At 39.5% G+C, this 25,437-nt stretch overlaps 1 protein-coding gene across 6 annotated transcripts in view; it reads left to right on the forward strand.

The window, feature by feature from the left end:
* Positions 1-2,018: 2,018 nt before the first annotated feature.
* Positions 2,019-25,437, forward strand: part of LOC134537083 (1-acylglycerol-3-phosphate O-acyltransferase Pnpla3-like) — a 39,893-nt gene continuing 16,474 nt past the window's right edge. For 3 of the 6 annotated variants that reach the window (XM_063377324.1, XM_063377325.1, XM_063377329.1), the window contains exons 1-4: positions 2,047-2,453; positions 22,327-22,439; positions 23,111-23,230; positions 23,952-24,140. In XM_063377324.1, the coding sequence (XP_063233394.1) occupies positions 2,282-2,453; positions 22,327-22,439; positions 23,111-23,230; positions 23,952-24,140 (594 nt within the window). In that variant the 5' untranslated portion in view covers positions 2,047-2,281. Of the gene's footprint in view, positions 2,454-22,326; positions 22,440-23,110; positions 23,231-23,951; positions 24,141-25,437 lie in introns of all 6 variants that reach the window. The other 3 variants (XM_063377328.1, XM_063377327.1, XM_063377326.1) reach the window with 3 other exon arrangements.

The raw sequence follows: 25,437 nt of genomic DNA on the forward strand, positions 1-25,437 counted from the left end.
CATCTCTTGCATTGCCGTCCGCAAACCCATCCATGCGATGCCTTCTCTTTGTTCGCGCAGGCATCCATCTTGTCGGATGGGAAGCCTAAGATGTACATCAATTTCTGTCCCTGCCCGAACACGCCCGAATATTCACATTCGGCCAACCTCGGGTTTATTTATATATATTTATATTTCTCTGTTTATTTTAATGTAGCTATACTAACCTAACTAACCGTCCATAATGTTTTAAAGTGTTTTAATGTAGCTAACCTAACCGACCACTTTTAATATTTGGATTCTTTTTTCCTGCGCAAAAATAAAATAAATCCCGAGGTTGGCCGAAGGTGAATATTCGGGCGTGTTCGGGCAGGGACAGAACTTGATGAACATCTTAGGCTTCTCCTTGTCGGATATCCATAGAGCTGATGATGACGGTTGCTGTGAACTGCGAGTTCATACTGTTTGCTAGAAAACGCTGTTCATCGTAAAGTTTCACCGGTTGAGCGTTGAGCATGCATATTTGTGTTTTATCACCACCTCACGTACGCGCCACAAATTTTGAAACATTATGTATAAAAAGAAAACTCTTTATTCGGTTGGTTACAGTATACATGCACCCGGGAAAGACACCCAAAAAGTTGGGCCTGTTCGTGACTACAGCCATTTTCAGTTCCGCGCCTGTTGAAGTGAGGATCGACATGTTTAAGAAACCACACAACTGCACTTAATCGCATTACTACGTGCCCGTTATATTCGGATACCATTACTTTAGGGACTTGCGTCAGTCAGTGAAAAATGTGATTGCAAGTTACCGCGTAAATAAAATCAAGTTCTCTAGACCTTGATAATGACGCACACAGCGGACCGCAATTAAAAAAAAATAACATTAAGACCTATAAATCTTCTTATCTGATACGCCGAAACTGTTGACACAAGATGTTGCAAAGAAAAAAAAAAGTACGTAATTTTCCTGTAACTTCGTTCTCGAATGATCCAAGATGGGAATTTTTCATTATTGTTTTGGATTAGCCTGTTAGCCTATAAGAATGTTCTAGTAGGGCAGACATGAACCTTTTTACATTTAACGGCACAAGCTATATAGGTTCAAGCAACAATAATGAAATTAAAATACGCATAAATACCCAAGTATTGATCTATATTATGCATATGAAATAAAATAAATCATTAACTTTCAGTATTTTTTTTTTGGGTCAGAAACGGAGTTCACAAAAAATACTTCAGCTAAGCTATAAATACAGTTTGTGTAAGCTGTAAGGTCATAGTTAAAAATAATCCTGTCGCATCTTGTTAGGAAAAAAATACATGCTAATATATAACAATTATATAGGCCTAATATGTATACTTAATGTATTCCATGGCGTTTTATAAATTGTTACATAATCACAAGAATTAATAACCTAAATTTTCCGAACTGATGTCAGCAAAGACAGAATTCATTTTTATGTCGAGTGACTTGCGTCAAGAATGCAATTATCCAAGACATATTTACCTGCTCCTTCCAGCATCACACCCGCAAATAAACGCTGTACTGCATTTTGGGCTGTTGTCAGCATTTAAAACAGCAGCAATGATTTATTTCGACAGAAATTACGGTAAAGGATAACAGTTTTAGAGTTAACAAAATATTTCTTGTAAAATTTTAGTACTTGACCCACTGAAAAGTTTGCTTTAAAAAACAATCATTGTTGATATTTTCTTTGTTGTATCAATGAATAACGAAAAAAAAACAACAGAACATGAAGTTCTTAGGAATTCTTGTTCCTTATTTTGTTTTGAAGGCTGCATATAAATGTTCAAAATAGTCCAAACCGGTTTCTAATAACGTGAGCCACTTGTTGCTATGGAATTTTCAGCCGTCACAAACAACTTGCGCTGCGCCGCTGAAGACAAACAACCCGCGCTCCGAGGCCTGGGATCTGGGCAACAAGTAGTTCCATCCGCTGCCGCTAGATGCCACCACCGTTAGAAGGCGGGGCCAGCGGAACCACACCACTCGGCCTCGGCCAATCAGGAGCGCTATCGCAGGCGAACAGCTGTGACGTTCAGTTGGCTGCTACGCTGTCGTAACAACCGCTGCGTCGAAACGAAGGAAACAACAAAAGGAGGTGCAGGAAGGTGTCTGGTTTAGTTTTGTGTCAAGGCAGCAGCCGTTGTGGAGGTCTTGGTAGCCCGCTCAGCGCGTGCGAAGTTTTTTTTAAGCTATCGATCGGACAGGGCTTCGCCAGGAGCGTCGTCGTTTTATTTGCAACTTGACGTTTCACATCGCGAAAATTCCGCGATGGAGAAGAAGATGAATTTGTCATTCGCTGGGTGCGGTTTCCTGGGCATTTACCACATCGGTGTAGCGGGCTGTTTCAAGAAGTACGCGCCACATCTGATTTCGGAAACCATCTCCGGAGCTTCAGCTGGTGCGATTACGGCATGCTGTCTTCTGTGTGACCTACCTCTAGGTAAGACCAGATTTCTTATTGTATCATGTTTTATTATTAAATAAAGTTATAATTTTATGGGATTTTTAAACACTCCCGAATCTTCACTGTTATAGTATTACCAAATGCGTCTTCACAATAATTTCATCGAATATATTTTCGTGAGAAATATGTAATAAGTGAAATATATAAACTTGCGTAGTGAAGCTTGAGTGATTTTTTTTTATTCGTGACAAAAAATGTTTGTAAACACGAGGATTTACGTCACATGGTTCGAAAGGAGGTTCCAATGTGGTACGAATAACTTGAACCATCTTGTATTTATAAATCTAGTGATTCTAGTAGTTTGGAATCGAACACTAGACATTCATCAAGGGAATGCTTGTCTATTGTTAACGTCAGTCTACAGCAAGTCAATTTTAATAACGAAGCACATGATATGGAATAATCACACGAACTTTCGCAATAATAACTTAAAGCTCTATTGTTTAGGGTGAAAAGTTAGTGTAGCGTTCGTAGGCGAAACAATGTGGTTTCTTGCGAGCTGTCTTTGACAGCCCATGCGCTCAGTTGCTAAGCAGGAAGTTTTTTTTTTTGCCCCTGACCTTCGGGTGGTTTTTCACTTGTCATTCGTGCGTGGGACGCCGCTTCGCGCGTCATGTGTCATTTGTTTTGCAAGTGTTCTGACGCATCGTGCGGATTTTAACGCTTTTGCTTTATGCATAGAGGGTTAAATTTGTAACTTAGGGTTGTGTTCGTAATAACTGGTACTCGCACAAATTACTGGCTACCTCTCCCCATCAACCACCGTTATTCGAATAGACATTTGCCTATTGACGAGCATTTAAGGGTTTGAATATAATAATTTACAGGTAAAGTTGGTCTCAAAAAATTAATGAATTAAGGTTAGGTTTGTAAATACTACGCAAGATGTACAAAGTTAAATGATCATATTTTATAATACCCGTTTATAAATTACCGCAAGACTAAACCGCGGCGCATTTCCCAACTTTCAACTTCTTGCGGTTTCGCCTTTTGTATTTAATTGAATTGAAGAGTTAAGAAAACTGAAAGCTATATACGTTATGTGCGTTGAAAGCTAATATTTTCCTTTTTTTCTTAAAAACGCTTTTTCACTTATTAAAATTTCGCACAGTGAAAGCAAACAACCCAGGTCACGAAAAAGTAATGAAACTGAAGGACTAGTCACGACGGTCATGAAAAATTCCCGAAGTAAACACGGTGCTGGAAGTCAACTTATATTTCCAGGAGCTTTTTGATAACTTCTATTTTGTAGATATTATCTCTGAAAAGGTATAAGCTTTGTGACATTAAAATCTGTATGTTCCTATGCATAATACAGAAATTTTGTAGTACTTTTATTTGGTTATTTTATATAAACATTATTCTGCGATAAATTTTTTTTTTAGAAATTGTTGCTAAAATGTCTTAACAGTTCAGAAATAGGTTCAATGGGTATGTGTAGACACCCTGAACACATTCTAATCTAATTAAGTACCTATTGAGAATTTGTGTCATTTTCAACGGTTTTATAATTACATTTTTTTCGGGACATCTTGGGACTTCAATGTTTTATAATTATAAACGACTGTGGTTTTTTTTAGTGCATTTCATCCTTAGATTGCAGTACGTGCATTTAAATTGACATTTACGTTTCTCGCTCTAATGTAGATTTTTCTGCTGTTAGCGCTGATCTTGTTTCAATGTGCTGTTGCCAGATGCAAGCCATAGAGCGCAAAAAATTTATACAAAACATTGTCATGTGATGAAACTTTTTAAAAATGTATTAAAATTTTTATTTTATTTTGTAAATTAAAATTTGGTATGAGAATTGTGGAAATTCATTTTACCTTTTGTAATTCATCAAGCGCATCATCTGTTAATATTATTTTTATTTTATTTCGTAGGAGACTTAATATTGAAAGATGCTATTTTGATTTAAACATTTTTACTAACAGTAATAATACTGCCAGTAGACACTATTGTATGGTCTTGAAAAAAAATCTAGTAATAGTATAATTTAAAAAATTTAAAACATATTGTGTATAATGATGACTTGATGTAAGGTTTTGGACATACGCCATCGCTAAGCACATGTATGTCTGTAGAAGAAAACTACAAAAAAACACAAATGACAAAAACACAAATAAAGCAAAAAATTGCTGTTGTCAGGATATAAACACCACGCAATACTCCACAACAGGAATATGGTCAACAAACAAAGAAAAATGGACCAACAGAACGAAAAAAAAAACCACAAATGATGGCAGCACAAAAATACCGAACCCAAAAACTTAAGCACAACAATTGAAACGAGACAAAAACACAGCAAAAGGAAAAGACGAAACAACGATTAATGATGGTATACAAAATAAGACTTTTAATGTTAGTAAGCCGGGTGTTTGTCGACGTCGGAATGCATTTGCTGGAAACCTGAGTACCCCGAGAAAACCCATTGTCTCGTAGCAGTGCGACACGTTTCCCAGCTACGAGCATTTATACTTTGATCCTAGCGGGCCTCGAACCTGTGTTCTTGTGGTAGCCGAGTGATCATAGCAGTCATCTCGACCATCTCGATCTCATCTCGATCTCATCTCGATTCTCATCTTTTCCGTTTAAAAATACTTAACACCTCCTAGTCTTTCGGATAAGTATTAAGGAAAGGTGATATAACGCTTGAATTACTCTAAATACATAAATTCGAGTTAAAAAATATATATATATATATTTTTAGTTTATCAACCACAGTTTATTCTTAAGGATGCATTAATTACAAAAAAATCTAATAACGAAATGCACTTTAAAAAGTTTTTATTCTTGATTAATTTCCGGTCTCTCACGCTATGTTGAATTTTTCATTTTCTCGTCTTTTATTATTTGAGAGCTAAAACTGAAATTGTTATCTCAATACTTCCTTTTCATATGTGTTCTATCACATATATTTATATTACATAACGTTTGATATTCACTAACTCTAATATAATGGATGTAAAAGTTCGCCTTTTTATTACACCCATTGTATTACACCTGTTTGTTGAAAAAATTTGTCACAGAACAGCAAATGCTAGGGCGGTATCGTTTAAATTTTTTTAGAAATAATTCTTGAATCATAGTAATGATGAGAAAACAAAAGGAAAAATCAACATGGCGTGCGAACAAGAGTTAAAGTATAAGAAGTTAATACAATTACCTCGATTTTTCCATTACTTTGTTTTAAACAAGCTTTTGGTAGTGGCGGACGGAGTTGGGGGGGGGGGGGGGGATATATTTTCCCCCCTTTTCTCAAGAGTAGGAAAACTTTTGCAAGTAAAGACAGTAGGCCTATGTTATTGGTGAGCTGTTACGACACATGAAATTCAAACTGCGAGAGAAGCTACATCGCCTACATCTACTACTGTCGGTCCATGTGTCAATGTGTGGGTGTCAGTAGGAATGTAAGTTCTTTTTAAATACGCATGTTCAAATAAAAAAAAATAATTTGTTTCCAAGGTCCTCCCCCCCCCCCTTTTCTTAAAAAAAAAAGACTTCGCCCCTGGTCATTGTGCAAGCGGGCACAACTGCGTGGCTGAGGTCGATCGCCGCCAGGTATTGGTGTCGGAGCGTGGGAGCGGCGGCGTGATTGGTCGACCACGCGCCAGCGGGCCCGTGTGATTGGTCGATGCCGGGAGAAAGGGCGCCAGCACGTGGGTGTCCCAGGGACGACAATGCCTGATCGTTGACCCCCGAGTCAGTCGCTGTACACTCCGCGTTCCTTCACTGGGATTTACCATTTACGTTACCGTTGTGAAAACTAAAAAAAAAGTTGTCTGTAAAGTCTGTTTACGGACGATATTTTTAACGTGACAACGTCATAACAAAACATTGATGAAATAATTGCATACTTTTATGAATAAAATGTAATAATTTTAATTTTAATAATAACAGAATAAATACTTGACATTATATTAGTAATCAGATTCATTTTCTTACGTACATTTGACGTAGAAATTAGTTCATATTACACATTTATAAACACAGTTTTAAGTTTTCACTTCTGTCGGTGCGGCGCAAGCGTACAATGAGCGTAACGGAACAATGTGCGTAACGGGACACTTGTTCGTGCGTGCAGCCGGCGTTCATCGATTTATTAGACGTCACGTCAAAAGATAGTTAAGTTGGTAATCCTTGACAAATATTTTGGGTAACTTGTATGTAATATCTTGATTACGAACTAATTTTTAGGGCCCGTTCTACAATGCACGCCTTGAATTGGCCGCAGTTTCCTACTAATTTTTTTTGTCTGCAAAAAAGTTGTTTGTTAATGTGTTGGAATGAATAAGTAAATTTAACCCAGCAAACAACATATTTTGTTGTAGCGAGTTAGTATTTGTTTCGCGGTTTACAATTTTTGATTGTGTTGAACCAAACTTATCTGGTGCGCACTCTAATCTTCGCGTGGCGGGAGGGGGGGGGGGGTGGAGTGAATAAGTTGCTGATTCAGGGGGAGGTGTTAATTTAGGGGTTGAAGGCCACTTTTCGGATGGAAAATACTGAACACACCCCTCCTTTTTTATATATATATATATATCTCATCTTTCCCGAGTTTCTGGATCCGCCTGGGGCATGACATGTATTGTATACCTACTACATTCAATTACTACCAGTTTCCCCTGTGTGGGTGTGCCCGAGGGAGCTTGTCATTAGAGGCGATAATCATATCCGGGCTGTATACCACAATCGACCTAATCGACTTGATGCACAAGTTTTTATGACTGTCCGCCCTGGGAAGCCTACAACTCGCGTAGTTTCGGTTCCCTGCAAGAATTTCCGAAGATTTCCGAAGTTTTGCGTTTTGGTATTAACGCCACTTCAGCCGCTAAATCAGAAGTTTACAATGAAAACAAGCATGTTGTGACTAACCTAACTTAACCCTTCGATTTTTTTAAATTTCAATTTTTGAGAGAAATCAGAAGTTGCACGAACGTGGTAGGGAACCGAAACTACGTGAGTTGTAGGCTACCGGTCCGCTCTCTGGCCAGACGAGCAGACAAGAGTGGAAGGAAATGATGGATTTGCGGTTAAGGATGCCGTCAATTAGCTGACGGAAGTCTGTAGTTAAAAAAAAAAAAAAAACACCACCAAAAGCATGTCTTTATATGCCTCTTCGTGGAACAGGCACAGATGGTGAGCACAGGAAAACATGCCTTCTCTCATAATAATGGGATGTAAATTATGTTCTTGATAATAGTTTCTGTATACCTTAATTTTGTTATTTTGGCAAAAAAAAATTTGGCTCGTAAATATCACCGTGACTAGAATAATAAACCGGTAGTGGATTAAGGGCGCGCTAGCTGTCTTCCCGGGAAGACTAGATTTTTGCAAGTTGCCTTTCCGTTGTTGATGTCTCCGTGGCTTGTTTGGGTAGGCGAGACCGGGAATTTTGTTTTTGTTTGTATAAGTTAGCGCAAACATCGTGGAAAAGTCATGTTATACAAATACATACTGACAAAAACAAATAGGCTATCGCTTATATTCTATTATTTGTCAGCGATCTACACAATTAAAAAGAAAATTATTTTCTGCTCGGCCTACAGTTCATGTTTCTTTTGGAACATTGAAAAAAAATTCTGGAACATTTTGGTAACCTTATGTACAAATCACCTTATATGTTATTGAATTTAAATATTTATCCATCAAAATTTTCACACATTTCGTGCTGTCCTAATGTTTAGTGTACATTGCATCCAACAGAGTTATCAAAACCCTTTTCAAAAACGTTTGTGATGCTAACTTATTTTTTTTATTTTTAGTTTTTCAAATATTTTTTCTGCATTTGTATACCCTTTTGGACGGATGTTGTCAATTGCCATAGTTTTTCCATCACTATATTTTATGTATCAGGTTGGAAGTCTTTTGTGCAAAATTTCGGAAGTAATAGTGTCCATAAAATATTATATATATTTATGAGTTAACAGCGGGTTTGGGTCTACGAACCATAAAATTGAAAACTAGGTAGAAATTTTCCGGAACGAATGCAATAGGCAATATTTATTTGAAATCTTCTCAAAAAATTGTGTTTGACTTGACTAATTTTATTTGTGAGCACTTAGTGTCTTTAAAGCCCGTCATAAAGCCTTCTTGATTTTCGACCTTTGTTCTTTCCGATGCTAAAACTGCGACTGAAAGCTATGTCAGCTGTGCTGACGTCTGGCTAAATTAAGAATCTGATCACCCGGCAGAATTATTTTCGGTGTTATCAATCGAGGAAACATTTCGAAACATTTGTTCGGTAGTGGAAAAACAGTCTTACGTACGATACTTCTTGTGACTGTGTGTGTTGTTTTTTTCTTTTTTAATCGCGAGGAATTTAGGCCAAAGTTCACACGCTGTTTTTTCGTGTTACGCCCTCTGCCTACATTCACGAGCAAATAAAATTGTTGGACATTTTTATTGTGGTGTGAAGTGCTTTGCCTGAAGCTTCGCTTACTATACTGTAAAAAAAGGGGGGAGGGGGAAGAGATTTGCGAATTATTTGAAAAACCCCTATTTTCAAAGGAATCAGATTGACTTAATGCTCAAGTTTCTATTCCACTTTTCTTCCAACATCTTCAGGTGATTTTTTTATTATACAGAATGATTTTAAAAAATCCCCGCTAAACTGCGACTGATGAAAAAATAATTTGAAAACCAACAACACAACTAATCGTATAAAATTCTTCCTATGGCGGGTATAAACGATTGAATTTGGAGCTGAGTTTTTTCTTCTTCAAATTATAAAGTAATTTTATAGTCGTCTGGACAATAGTTCGCTGAACAGAGTTTTATACCTTCTTGCTGTCATGAAATGTTTTTATTGAAATAAGCTGAGTGTTTTTTAACCTGATCTGTTGACATTTGCTTATTCGCTACCGTGACCGAACGTCGTGGTGTACTGCCCTTAGCCGCATAGTGCGCACCGAGGCGGTAACGGAACGCAGGATGCGGCGAGCAGCAGGTGACGTAATGCACCGCGCGTGGAGAGTGACTCATCGGTCGCCTGAGGCTGGAATCCACGGCGCGATAGACTCGACTCCAAGCTAACACGTTATCTTATTGCATTTCATCAAGATTATCATATTTTAAAATATTTTTTGACGTGACGTCTAATAAATCGATGAACGCCGGCTGCACGTACGAAAAATGATGACTCATTGTCCCGTTTCGCTCATTATCCCGTTTCGCTCATTGTCCCGTTTCGCTCATTGTCCCGTTACGCTCATTGTACGCTTGCGCCGCATCTATCTCTCTTCCACTCGATTGGAACAACCGTCGATTTGACTTTTTCGAGGCACATTAAACTTGAAACACTCCCATTCGTTTCTTACTTTTCCTATCATCGTCCTATCCTTAACAGAATAACACAGATTGGAAGAAGTTAAATAGCAAACATGTATAAAAGTTATAGTTAAAATAATCTGTTCGTTAAAGTAATAAACATATTTGAATTAATGAGTGCAAATAAAAGTAAATTTATCAATTAAATTGTAGATTTCATTTCACTCCTTCTTTGTATCCATACAAAATAGTGATAATTCAACAAAAATGATTCAATTTTATTCATAAAAGTATGCAATCATTTCATCAATGTTTTGTTATGACGTTGTCACGTTAAACTATCGTCCGTAAACCGACTTTACAGACAACCATTTTTTTTTTTTCAAAGGAGACGAATGAAAGATGCGATCTTGGTGTCAACTGTTTTTGTAAAAAAAAAAAAAATTATAACATTTAATATTTAAAATAAATTTGTTTCTTTTCAGCATGTCACATTTCATGGAATGCCTTATTAGTAATAGTATCCAACTGCTACGAATCGTTTTTTTTTTACTGTGAAGTAATTATTGGTGTTTTAGCATTGAATTATTTTTCTTTTGAGAATGATTTGCAATGTGATAATACTTTCAATAGCCACTTATTTATGGTCTCAGAAAAATCAAACATTAAAATAAAATAAAAAAATTTAAACTTGTAATAAATAACGGACGGTGTGTGCCATGCTAACAAGCAGGGTAATGCAAATCTGGCAACAGTGTTCGTTATATACGCCGTACTGCAATCTAAGCGTGATGCAGGCTATACTCGGACGAGTCCCTCATGTATAACCACGGTCCCCACAAGGATGGGGCTGGGTGGACCCTATTTATTTTTAAATGTTAATCATATTTTTTTTTACAAACTAGAAAAAAAAACATATTGAACATTTTTTTTAATAAATCTTAAGTTTGGACTTAATAAAAATATTAACCATAACTATACCCTGTATTTTCAGGTTAAATAACATTCTAAAAAAGAATGTAGGTAAGAAATAACCTTACAACTATAATGTAGCGCGTGACTGTAAATTTGGGGGGGGGAGGGGGGGGGGGTTTCTCGGATCCTGGATCCAGGGCCCGTAATCGTATGTGGGGGGGGGGGGGGGCCATGTGTATAACTGTGCGCGTATGTTTACTTCCACACTACCTGTTGTTATAAGTTTCTGTGGACTCTCCGGCCCCGCGCATATGCCCGAGGACAGCTGACGGTCGGGTTCGCCGATCTCCAGATCTCCAGATCTTTGTTCGACGGTGGACGTTGGCCAGCGCCGGCAGATAGCGTTCTATAAACATGACCTAGCTGCGGGGGAGGGCGGGGTTATCGCTCCCCCCCCCCTTCCACCCCCGCGGTGACGTCACCCCCCCCCCCCCCCCCCCCGCAGAGCGAGCCATAACGGCGGTCCGAGGATCACACTTCCAAGACTGCGAAAATTGCAATGTGTACATTCGCTCTTTGTTTGTTTCGTACGTCCGGGGGGGGGGGGGGGGGGGGGGTTGTGTGTGTGAGAGAGTAACTAGAGTGAAGGGTTTAAAGGGGTCCCACATGCCATGTTGATTTTTTTTATTCTTATGTTAGTCATGACTATTTCTGTAAATTTAACGCTCAAACACTTATAACTCCCTTGAATTCGTCGTTCTGTCGCAAAAGTATTAGTCAACGGGTATTTAATAAGCGTTCGTAAAAGTCACCACTTGCGCAGCCTTTTACACCAAATACACCACACTTGGTAAACACCCGTTGGACATATTTGTGACAGAACACCGAATGCAAGCAAGTTACAGTGTTAAATTTACAGAAATAGCCCTCAAATAATAGTAATGCAAAGAAAAAAAAGTGTCAGTTCATAAACTTCCCAGAAATCGCAAGAGCTATAGGACGTAACAAAAGCAAGTAGCAAATCATCAACGTTACTACTTGGAACAGCACAACTGTAGGAATTTTTTTTCTCTCATCAGACTTCGTTCCGTATAAATAATTCATATATATACGTGTGAAATTAATAAAATTTGATATAATTGTGATTTGCCTTTTAATGTTTGATAGTTTTAAAAGTGCATACTCGACGAGTGTGATATTAAGAAAATCGCAAAATTTCTGTAAGCATAACACCGCGTCTTTCATAATTTTCGGGAACACTTTTTTTTAAACTTCTAATAAGGAAATCTATGCTTGGCGCTGCGTTTTTGCGTCTCGCGTTATTTACAACCGGCATTTGTAAAATCCTAATTTTTTTACCCCCACCTAATTTCTTGTGTTTACTTGCATTCTTCCGTTTATTGCGTTATTTATGAGCTCGGCCTAAAGTATCGGGGGAAAGTCGTCCCACTTTCCACGAAGTACGACGCCGAAGTTGCACGCACGTGGTTTTTTTTTTTTTTTTTTTTTTTCGGGAGATGAACAGAGGACGCACGAATCATCGTAACCAAGAACATGTTCTGCTGTTCAGAGAGAGTATAGGTAGTTGTCATATTGACTCGAGTTACAGAAATGGTAAACCACAGGCACGAAGCCAGGGGGAGGTATTAAAAAAAAATTGGTTGTCTGCAAAGTCGGTTTACGGACGATAGTTTAACGTGACAACGACATAACAAAACATTGATGAAGTGATTGCATACGTTTATGAATAAAATTTAATAATTTTTATTGAATTATCACCATTTTGTATGGATACAAAGAAGGAGTGAAATGAAATCTACAATTTAATTGATAAATTTACTTTTATTTGCACTCATTAATTCAAATATGTTTACTACTTTAACGAAGAGATTATTTTAACTATAACTTTTATACATGTTTGCTATTTAACTTCAAGATCGTCGAGAATGTTTTACGCTTTTTCGCAATTACACATTTAACGAAGAAGTTTCTTCGTCGTGAAATTAAAGGTAGAATAATAAAAATGCCCTTGCAGTTAATAAAATAAGTATTAGTAAGTTTAAGAAAGAATTTCGGCTTTAATCTCCAACCCAGACGCTTTTGGTGCGCTGGGGCCGAGATAAAAATTCGTCGAGAATACTTTACGTTTTTATGTCTTCCAGTACTCAAAATTATATGCAGTTGTGGCCCCGGGCATGACATTTTATTTATAATTCATTAATAATAACGCCCCTCGCGATAAACAAAGGAAAATATGTATTAACGAGTGCCTGGTTGCCGCGGAAGCGTATAGATATCGCGATTCGTTCGGTTCGCGTCCGTCACCGTAGATGACAGCACCGTAGGGTAATAATATTATTTCGTTTTTATAATACGATTTTATAACAAATACGCATCCCAAATACACCAAAATTATTTATAATGTGTTACAATATTTTATAAAACATTGTGCAAAAGATCCCGGGTGTGATTTGAATTATTATGTGTAACTGTAAAACACCGTGCAAAAACGTATTTGAAAATTCAACATTACTTTTAAATAACCGTACCGATTGTGCTGAAAATCGGTGGACCATCGTTAAATTACATAATATAAATAATTCAAACGACGAAAACATGATTGAAAAAGTCAAATCGATGGTTGTTCCAATCGAGTGGAAGAGAGATAGATGCGGCGCAAGCGTACAGTGAGCGTAACGGGACACATCCGTAGTGGGACAATGTGCGTTACGGGACACTTTTTCCGTGCGTGCAGCCGGCGTTCGTCGATTTATTCGACGTTGTCACGTCAAAAAAAAAACCCGAATATGCACGATCGGGTGTTCGGCTCTCGTCTGTGGAAAGAAGTATTCACGTACTGGACAGCCCTGGACACGACCTGGCCCACTCGCAAACTTGTGACCTCCCGCGGATTGGCGTCGCTGGATCTGGGATGCACGCGATGTCGTCGGAGCAGGCTCCTGTGGTTTACTACCTCCTTGGCGGTTAGCGGTGGAGGTCTGCTGACCGGCCGAGCGACCAGGAGGACCGGTTCCTGTCGCGTCCACTGCGCGCGCCCCTGGGACAGGTCGGGACTCTGTCCCTGCCCTTCCGCCCCTCTGACACCCCGTCAAGGGAGAAGCCTTGTTTTCACAGACGAGAGAGCCAAACGCCCGATCGTGCAGCTTCGGGGCTTTTTTTTTTTTACGTGACAACGTCTAATAAATCGATGAACGCCGGCTGCACGCATGAAAAAGTGTCCCGTTACGCACATTGTCCCGTTACACTGTGTCCCGTTACGCTCATTGTACGCCTGCGCCGCATCTATCTCTCTTCCACTCGATTGGAACAACCATCGATTTGACTTTTTTCGAGGCACATTAAACTTGAAACACTCCCATTCGTTTCCTACTTTTCCTATCATCGTCCTATCCTTAACAGAATAACACAGATTGGAAGAAGTTAAATAGCAAACACGTATAAAAGTTATAGTTAAAATAATCTCTTCGTTAAAGTAATAAACATATTTGAATTAATGAGTGCAAATAAAAGTAAATATATAATTAAATTGTAGATTCCATTTTACTCCTTCTTTGTATCTATACACAATAGTGATAATTCAATAAAAATGATTCAATTTTATTCATAAAAGTATGCAATAATTACGTCAATGTTTTGTTATGACGTTGTCACGTTAAACTATCGTCCGTAAACCAACTTTACAGACAACCATTTTTTTTTTTAAATTTTTAGTTCAAAACTGTACATTATTAAAAATTAAATTATAATTTTTTAAAATTATTTTGGAGGCCGTTCCCAGAATATCTTTCTTGTGTTGGCTCATCCTTGATTGGGTAACCCCACCACAGGTTAACCTTTCTAAACATGAATAGTTGTAATTGCAAAGTTTCAATTTTGTACCGTTATCTCATTAGTTTATAAACTTCGGAAATGTTGTTTAGCAGAGACCTAATTATTTTATTAAAATGTTTAGTAATCGGATGTAAGTGGTTTTCGTCCCCTCGCAAAAAAAAATTGGTTGTCGTAAAGTCGGTTTACGGAAGATAGTTTAACGTGACAACGTCATAACAAAACATTGATGAAATTATTGCATACTTTATGAATAAAATTGAATCATTTTTATTTTAATAATAAAAAAATAAATACTTGAAATTATACTAGTAATCAGATATTTAAAATGCAAGAATAATTAATATTTATTGCCGAAATTGTTGTTGTAATAAGCAATGAAAACCACATTTAACTTTTCGCTTCACTTTATAAACAGTCGAGTGGAAGAGAGATAGATGCGGCGCAAGCGTACAATGAGCGTAACGGGACACCGCGTAACGGACAATGTGCGTAACGGGACACATTTTCGTGCGTGCAGCCGGCGTTCATCGATTTATTAGACGTTGTCACGTCGAAAATACCGACAGACAGATCGTTGTGGTGGTTATGTAAACACTCTCCAGCCGAGGACACCACATGCCCTCGATCCAGGCGGTGTTGACGCGCTGTGACGTGGACGGCGAAGCTCGCAATGACTCGGGCTCGTCTGGACCAGATCTGGGAAGCCTTCATCTCACAGACGAGAGAGCCACACCCGAAGTTACCCGAAGTTCATGCTCGCTTTTTTTTTCCCCCCGTTCTATCTCATTGTATAAACCGGTGTGGCATTAAATTTTGCGGTCGATTAGAATAGGTTAGCTACATTATAAATATTTTAAAACGTTGTGGATGGTTGGTTATATTAGGTAAGTATAGCTGCATTAAAAAATACTGTGAAATCATTTTATGGTTGCTTAGCAAATAACTGTTTTAATATGTAGCTATCCGGGGCTAGGGAACCGTTTACATGATTTCACAGTATCTTTAATGTAGCTATCCTAACCGAATCAACCGTCCACAATGTTTTAAAGTATTTATGATGTAGCTAACTTAACCTTTTACAATGAACAAAAAAAAAAACCCCGAAGATGCACGATCGGGTGTTTGGCTCTCTCGTCTGTGAAAAGGCTTCCCCCCAGATCTCCGAGCGTCGGGACAAAGCTGTGACCCGGCCTATCAGCGCCAATGACGTAGGCATACCCCCCGCCTCACCCCTCGCCCACACAGGTCAATATTGACGCATGGCCCGGTGGCCATTCCTCCGGCCGGTCACACGTGCGGCGATTGTTTGCCCCCGGCTATCTCTTTGGAATCCAGTGGGCGGACCCCCCTGCCTCCCCCCCCCCCCTCCATACACACACACACGCGGTCATCTCCTCCACCAATCCCGCGCGCTCTGTTGCTACCCGCCCGGCTCTTATAGTTTACGTAACTCCTGTTTCACTGCGCGGTCGCTATTTCTTCGACCAGACCACTGTACTGGCGGGGTGTATGCCCACCAGCAAATCTGAGCGGGGGCCGAAATGCCAGCGTGAAAAATAAAAAGAAAGCGTTGAAATTTCTCAAACATCACTTAAATAAAAAGTAATTTCACTTAAAATTCTTGTTTCAGAATTTATGGAATGGTGTGTTAAAGGAGAGTGGCAAAATATTGCATGTTGAATGATCTTGGTAGCAATTAAATAAACATAGCTGCCATGTGCACATTTGCAATAGACTAAAGTCATGATTTTCAATACTTACACTTAGCAGCTGTGTAATAGACGGGAAGTCTCCCACCAGGAGTCAGAGGTTAGCACTCTGCAGGTAGCAGCACTCGCTGTTTGTTCTGCACACAGCAACACTGTTTATATGTGATAAGAAGTGCATTTGAATATTTCACCAAAATATAGCGCTAGAAGTTAAAGTTTTTTTTTTTTTTTAATGTTTTTGTATTTAACTTCGCAAAGTAGATAAATATTCAAATTATTGCTGAAAACAAATTTTGATTACGCGAGTATGGCTTTATTATTAATTAAGGATTATTGAATGAGACAATTAGTACGCAATGCAGTTTTTCAAGAGGTTATTCATGAAAAAAAAAAAACATTTTTTTTTTCAAATATTTTATATTTATATCAGAAATAATTTTCATTTGGACAATATTAAGATTGATGTTTTAATGAATATTTAGTGTATAATAAATTGAAGTGATTGTTATATTCGTCATTTTGAAAGGATGCCTGAGGCACTCGACAGCTAACTAGCGCTCTGGAACCGCGAGAAGGTGTGACGTATCTCGGCGACCTCTGGACCTGCTCGGGGGTCAGTGAACGCCAGGCTTGCCCTGAGGGAACAGCTGCCTGGCGCGGGGTCGCCAGCCTCAGGCCGGGTTGAGCTCTTGCGAGATAGAAACTCCCTGAATATTATCTTTGAAAGATTTGTGCAATGGGAGTGCATGACTTGATGTAAGTTTTTGGACATACGCCATTGCTAAGCACTTTTTCTGTAGAAGAAACAAAAAAACACGAATTAAGCAAAAAATTGCTGTTGTCAACAGGATATAAACACCACAAAATATTCCGTAACAGGAATATGGTCAACAAAGAAAGAAAAACAAAGAAAATGTACTAAGAGAACGAAAAAACCCCACAAATGATGACACAAAAATATTGTCTTTTGGTATTTTTTTTTTATTTTTATTTTTTTTTAGTTTTCTTCTACAGAAAAAAATGCTTAGCAATGGCGTATGTCCAAAAACTTACATCAAGTAAAAACTCCCTGAAGACGTGTAGCCGCTAGCGTGGATGACGTACCCTAGCGGTCTCACGATGCGATGATCCGAGCCTCCATCACCTAGTCTAGCCCTTTCATTCCCAAATTATTGTAAATAGAAAAAATATTCTTAGGTAAAATACGGATAAATATATATCTAGAATTACAATTATATTAAAAAAATAATTTTAATAAAATTTATATACATTTTGAGGATGTGGCCATATGGCAACCATTGGAAAACAGAATTTCATTTATATTTATATTTATATTTGCATTCACAAGAGAGGTTTAAAATTTGTGTTGCCATATGGTATCAATGGGAATGAAAGGGCTATGGCAGGTGTCCAACTGCAGTCAATACCGTGGCGAGACTCACGTTAGCACCCTCCAGATCAACAAGAACAAAAGAACGAATATTTGCGAGAAATTCTAATACGTTGAAAACGTAACCAAACTTTCAATTTTTTGTTACGATCTCCTGGACATGAGAAAAGCTAACCTACCGAAAGTTATAAATATATAAAAGAAATTGAGCGGAATGTAGCAGCCTAGACCCATCTGGTGCTGTTAAAACAGCCAGAGAAGAAGAAAGATGAACTCCGGCGGCGCAGGAAGCCAGTTGCACGAGAGGTGCTTGACCCGGTGGAGAAGAGGCGAGTCATGCTACTCTCTCGCTGTGCCGCGTGTGGCGTGGTGTCGAGGTCTGGACACCCCTGCATCCACGGGCGGAACATGGCCGCTAAAAAAAAAAACTGCGTGGTTGAGAAATGCCAACATCAAAAATTTAAGTTTTAAATATAAAGAAAACTTTGGAAATATTTTGAACACAATAACTTACAAAAAAAAACGTAATCCTACAAACATCATTAGTTCAGAATTAATAGAGGATCGATAAAGCCCATCTATTATACTTTTGGAAACATTTTTTGACATTGTTGGATGATCTTGGTAGCCAATATTTCCTTTCGAAAAGTTAATGACTTTCAGCAGGATGTTAGTTTTCCTCTAAATTCCGCACAGTTCGCTGATTTCCAAAGACAACAAGAGCGTCGGATATATCATTGAGTCGTGACTCTTTTATCTTCGTTGCTTTGTGACCACGTCCCTTATCCACGCTGCAGGCTCGGGGTCAGAGGTTATCCGGAAGTGTGTTCTCTTTATCAACATGTAAATTTTCAGTTATTTTTTCGTAATTTTTTTTATCTAAGGGCTGTTTCTAAATTTTTAACTGGATGCATTTTTTTTTCAACATTTATTCACTTGATATAACATCATGGGCGTAAAAAGATGTGCAAGTCTTCATATATTTTATGTTCATCGACAAATAAACTGTTCTATAGTATTTGATCTAGCTTTTGCATTTATTGATGTATAGTTGTTGGTATAGTTAACGATGTTTTCATTGTTGCAGCTTTATTTTCATTGTTGCAGCTTTATTTTTAGTGGTAGCTTTATTTTCATTGTTGCAGCTTTATTTTTAGTGGTAGCTTTATTTTCATTGTTGCAGCTTTATTTTATGGTAAAAAAAACATTTAGGTAGTTAACTGTGTATCAGATTTCCCTGCACTGTTTCTGTATCCATGGTTTTAAAAAATAAAGATTGTGACAGCCTAAAAAACCACTTTTTCCAGGGTAATGGAGGCCCCGGTGCACTCTGTACGGAGGTACAGAAAACATTCTCAGCTTGGAAACATCTTGACCTCGTGCGCCTAATATGTCGTGCTCACTAGCGGCTAACCCTACTTGAGAATCCTTTCTTTCGACCAGTGTTGGGGAGAAAGCGTGTTCATTCTCTCTCCGCACTTCAACTATACTCTCGTCTTGTCTACACACACCTGCTGCCGCCGCCTCAAAACATTATTTCCCTAGCGTGTTTTTAAGACGACGCCATCTCCAGAGTCAAGGACTTTGAACAAGAATTAAGGATCACGTGTAGGTTTACTTGTTTCTGACCTCAGTCCCGGGCGAACAGCTGGAACACCAATGACTGGCCAGTAATTTGATGGTAAGAAACGGGGGGGGGGGGGGGGGGGGGGGGGAGATACGCCTGTAAGGAAGTTGGGGTTAAATAGCTAGACAATTTGAACCATGCTCATACTGTTAAACATTTTTTCCTGTTGTAAAATTTTCATAGTAGGAGAGTTCAATGCGGTACAAAACTAAAATTGTTTTTGAAAAATAAAATAAAAAAACAGATTGCCAACAAGACTGCCACTAACCTAAGTGTGGTAACTGAAATGTATGGCTCCAAACTTTACCAAAAACTTTCGATAAAACACATTTTTACTGAAACAGAAAAGGAAAAAAAACAAAACCAAAAAAAAACGAACTTTTGGATTCGGTACTAAAAAGAATTTTTACAATCGATAAGAAAACAAAACTTTTTTTATTGTTGTAAAATACATAAGGCCTAAGCAGTGTAGCATTTCAAATCAATATAAATAATATGAAAGTTAAACGGAATTTTTTTGCCTTAGCGGTCATATTCCGCTTGCGTCGTTACGCTTTCTTGCTCTTGCTGGCCATCAGGTGCTGTGCGCGTGTTTGCGAATATTTGCACCCGAGAGCGGCCCTGCCATTGGCCGACGTGAGAATGTTCCCAGCTGGAGATAGCGGCGTGAAGGTTATCTCAAGGAAAAGCCGCGCCACCCACGCGGGATTATTGCCCGCCAATTTCGCTGATAAAACAGTTAAAGCCTCGTCAATAACGTTGGTCGCTTGGCCGGCGAACCCAAGGGCTGTGGTCCATAGTACGCGGCGTACACCCGCCATTTGACGTGGTGTAACATCTGTACGCCCGCCATTTGACGTGTAACATCTGTACACCCGGCCATTTGACGTGTGACATCTGTACACCCGGCCATTTGACGTGTGACATCTGTACACCCGGCCATTTGACGTGTGACATCTGTACACCCGGCCATTTGACGTGTGACATCTCAGCTCTCGGCACACGGCATCCGGTGGGAGCAGTTTCCTGACCGGAACCGGAAGTAGCACGGAACGGAAATGTGTGACCAACGGTGCTGCCATCTGTGGCGGATGGTGCGAACCAGAGTTCACAAAGCCAAAGGCAAACTTTGTAGAATTAACCGTGTAGTGAATTTTAACAAGATGAGCAATGTTTTTATTATAACACTCAAGTTTCGAAAATCAGGTCCAAAGCCGGGGGGTTTGGTATTTGTTCAAGTTTTCTTTTTCGCTTTTATCGGAGTCGTTTTATTTGATAGTTTAAACTTTGTCAGCGAATCGAATTATTCAATAGTCGACGTAGCTGCTACGGTGGGTGCGGAAAAGTACTTGTAATTTGCGCCAAGAAATGAAGTTGAAAACCCTATTTTCGTATATTTATCACGGCCGGGATAATTGTTTTAAGTTTCGTATTATAAGTGTATTTGCAACACGAGAACACATGAATTTGCTAGTTACCGAGGTTACGTTTTTCACTTAAATACTTGCTCACTTTTTTGTTTAATTTCGGCTTTTCTTTTGATTCGGGTTATTTATTGTTTATTATTATTTTTTTTACTGACTGGTTTTGCAAATCATGTCCGTCTGTATGCTACAAAATAATTCTAGGTCTTGCACGAGTCGCGGTAAAATTAAACTGTCTTCGAAATAACTTCCCAGGGGTCGTAATAGTAGGGCGATGGACGCGAAGCGAATAAAATAAGTTTTCCAACCAGTCACGTTCCACACGCCTATGACACCAGCCCAACAATATTCACAGACGCGATATATTTTCCAATTACTGAAATGCGATAATTTCGTTTTCTAATGTTGATTTCACTGGTTCACCAGTAATTCAATTATTATTCGTGTATTCTTGAGTTCCCCCCCCCCCCCCACAAAATTAGTTATCAAAATGTTTTAACTACATTCAGTAACGGATTTTCCGAACAAATATTAAGTTTGGATTGAACAAATGTTTCTCAAATCAAAACAATTTTTGGCTGTCGTATATTAGTTTTTTTATGTAATGACAAACATTTTATATGTGTTGTGGCTAACCAACGATTTTTTTCACACGGCGAGAATGAGATTAAATAACGAGTTGTTACCAAATTATTGGTTTCTGTGCTGACGTTGATTAGCGTAATTACTGGTGCGTAAGACGGACGCCTTGCGGGTAGGCAACCGTGTTCGCACGCGAGTTGGAAGGAAAGCGTGTGGCACCAGGCGCATGTGATGCGCTCATATGAGCATTGTTGTGGACTGCGAACTGAAGAACTGAAGAACTGAAGAACTGAACCACCAAGTGATACAACTGAATCGTTTTGAATCGTTTTACTATTTGAACCATAACAATGAAGAGGTCTGGAGACCTATGTGGATCCTCCAAGGGTAGTCCATTTGCATCTGAAAGCTATTTTTTTTTGACGTGACGTCAAATAAATCGATGAACGCCGGCTGCACGCACGAAAAAGTGTCCCGTTACGCACATTGTTCCGTTACGCTGTGTCCCGTTACGCTGTCGGCGAGTGCAGTAATAATAGGTTATGTTACAATTGACTAAAAAATTATGGTGATTCATATAATTGATGATAGATATTTGATTTCAGTTTATTTATATGAAAACTTGTTCATAATTATTTTTAAACTTTATAGCTAAACGCCAGTTTTTAAAATTAATTAAAAGTCATCTACACGTGAACTGTTCCGTCGACTGTTTATAAAGTGAAGTGAAAAGTTAATGTGGTTTTCATTGCTTATTACAACAACAATTTCGGCAACAAAGGTTAATTATTCTTGCATTTTAAAAATATGATCACTAGTATAATATCAAGTATTTATTCTTTTACTTATAAAATAAAAATGATTCAATTTTATTCATAAAAGTATGCAATCATTTCATCGATGTTTTGTTATGACGTTGTCACGTTAAACTATCGTCCGTAAACCGACTTTACAAACAACCAATTTTTTTTTAAATTCAATTGTTTATAATTTAATTTTGTTGGCGGTTAGTTGACGGAGCGCCCTGCAGGTGGGTGACAGGTGGTGACAGGTGGTGACCAGGTGTGTGTGTTGTGCGCAGGCGAGCTGACCACCATCACCCTGAAGGTGGTGAAGCAGGTGAGGGAGAAGCTGCTGGGGCCCTTCAGTCCGTCCTTCAACGTGCACAAGATCCTGCAGCAAGGACTCGAGAAGGTACACACGCCTGCCGGCTCTGCCTTCCCTCTCTCTCTGTCTCTCTATCTGTCCCTCTATCTGTCCCTCTATCTGTCCCTCTCCCTGTCTCTGTCTATCTCTTTCAGGCCCTTACACACTTGTCGCACACTCGTCTCCAACCACATTGTAGGGGTAGTATCGGACGGGAAATATATTTGGACACATAACCTCAAATATTTTTTAAATAACGTCACACTATGTCAAAAATTTTTTTTTAATCTGAGCTATCCCAACATTTTCGTTTTTAATCTCAATTTTTTAACTTAAATAATGCATCGCAGTGCTGTATGGGATTTTTGAATTTTTGTTATTATATTTGTTCATTTTAAACATTTTTGAAACATGTATGAATTAAAATCACAATAATATTTTTAAAAGTTATAGAAACATTTTCGTTTTTACACATAAAATGTTTTCGCATGAAACATTCGTATTAACATTATTTTTTTTAGTTATTTAACCTTTTTTTATATACCTCTTTAATCGGTCATGTGCTCTTCGCCTTTATTAAAGAACCGTTGTCACTGAGACGGATGTCTGTTGTTTTCGCTGGGCACGATTTTGACTGGCTGATTGCATGAAACAGCCGACGCGACGTGAGAGAACTGTTCTCCCGAGTGTTGGCACGAGGCATGGTTGTCGGGTTGCAGGGCCTGCCGGAAGACGCGCACCTCAGGGTGAGCGGCAAGCTGCACATCTCCATGACGAGGGTGTACGACTCCAAGAACGTGGTGGTCAGCGAGTTCAGCAGCCGGGAGGAGCTCATCCAGGTGAGCTGACTGGCGAGTTCTTGACTAGTGAGATCTTGACTAGTGAGATCTTGACTAGTGAGATCTTGACTAGTGAGATCTTGACTAGTGAGATCTTGACTAGTGAGATCTTGACTAGTGAGATCTTGACTAGTGAGATCTTGACTAGTGAGATCTTGACTAGTGAGATCTTGACTAGTGAGATCTTGACTAGTGAGATCTTGACTAGTGAGATCTTGACTAGTGAGATCTTGACTAGTGAGATCTTGACTAGTGAGATCTTGACTAGTGAGATCTTGACTAGTGAGTAATAATAAGTCAAGAAAAAAAAGTTCTAAAATGTTACGCGGTGAAGCAAGCTTTCACATTGGCCGAGGGTGATTTTTTTCTTTTAGCACTTAAAATATCATAACAGTTCAAAATGATTTTTTTTAGCTGCAAGTTAAAAATCTAGGAAAATCATTCATGAAATTACTAAATTTGTGTAAATGCAGTATTTGCCGCTAGCACCATTTTTCCGTGGGAGGGTCCCCGGACATCAGCTTTATTGGTGTGGTATGTGCAAAAAAAAGAGGGGGGGGGGGGGCGCATGAATCCATTCAAGCCCCGGTTGCCAGACACTCTAGTTGCGGCCCTGGTCTCCGTTCCCTCTGAATCTTCCACTCGCGATCCCTCCTACCTCGAGTGGCATGTCTCGTGTAGTCGTGTACTCTATGGTGCAAGATGGCGCGTGGTCCGCCAGGCCCTGCTCGCCAGCGCCTTCATCCCGGTGTTCTCCGGCTTCCTGCCGCCCAAGTTCCGCGGCGTGCGCTACATGGACGGCGGCTTCAGCGACAACCTGCCCGTGCTGGACGAGAACACCATCACCGTCAGCCCCTTCTGCGGCGAGAGCGACATCTGCCCCCGGGACGTGTCCTCGCAGCTGTTCCACGTGAGTCCCCTTGAGCCCCAGGGGCTTAGCCAGGAGGGGGGGGGGTTAGGGGTTCAACCCCCCCCCCCCTCTTAGCTCCAAATCTTTAATTAATTTCTTATTCATCACTCAAACAAATTTCATGTTAAAATTAATAATTTAAGAACCGAAAACTATATTACACCTTAAAATCCAAATTTTCATGTGGGAGGACCCCCGGACCCCCCGCTTTAATATGGGGGGGGGGGGGGGCGGCAGGCTTCTTAACACCCCCCATACACAAATCCTGGCTGCGCCACTGCACCAGCCCCAAGGCCCGTCACACACTTGCAGCCAAGCGCGGCTCCAAGAGAAAGGGCGCAGGGGGGCGACAGCCCCTTCCGAGCTAAAATTTTTACTTCTTATTTCTCTGTAGGGAATATTATTGTTAACTTAAATACTTTCGTTAGTGTGCTGAACTCTTCTTTAAATCAAAAATTTGTACGAAAATACTATATTTCAGTATTTGAGACCATATGTTTAGTGAATACCCCAAGGGCAATGTCGTGATTGTTAACTGCATCCTCCTGTGTGTGAGAGCCATGCCCGAGAGGTCTTCCTGCAGCCGCCATTGCTTGCAGTGTCCTTAACCATGTCTGACGGAGAGCAGTGCTGATGAGGTCTCAGGGCACAGGACACAGCCGACTGTCTGGTCAGCTGAGCGAGGTACAGGGCCAATGGCGGCTTCAGGATGACTTTTCGGGAGGGGCTATCGCACAAAGAAAGGTCGTAGTTGCAAAAAATGAAAGTGGTCAGATATTGGCCTTGGAATATTATTTACAAATTACAGGTTTCAAATACAGAACCTTAGTAGCTCCATGCAACCTTTGATGAGATAAAAGTTTAACATATGAAAGTAAATATTTAAGTAAACATAAATATACACTAATCAATAAAATTGGTCTCGGGAGGGGCTATCGCCCCCACCGCCCCCCTTGGAGCCGCGCTTGTACGGGGCTGAGGAGGCGACTATGCTGGTCATTACCAAAGCTCTAACACCTTCCCGATCCCTAACAGTTATGTTTTCTGAAAAGCTCTGGAATGTTTATGAAAGCGAACTGGAATGCTACTCCCACCCTACCCTATTAGGGCGCACATGTGGGAGGGGAACGTGAGAACGCCGGCCGTAAGGTCGGAATAATCTGTCCATTGGAGACTGATCGCTGATTGGTCCACACGACCCTCTGATCTGAACGCATTGGTCGACTTGAACTTTTTGTCCCAATCCGCGTCCTTTGGTCGCATAGAAAAAAAAAACCCTCACAATATTAAAGTGTCT

This window comes from Bacillus rossius, chromosome 11 (genome assembly GCF_032445375.1).
Source record: "Bacillus rossius redtenbacheri isolate Brsri chromosome 11, Brsri_v3, whole genome shotgun sequence".
In the NCBI taxonomy this organism is placed as follows: Eukaryota; Metazoa; Arthropoda; class Insecta; order Phasmatodea; family Bacillidae; genus Bacillus; species Bacillus rossius.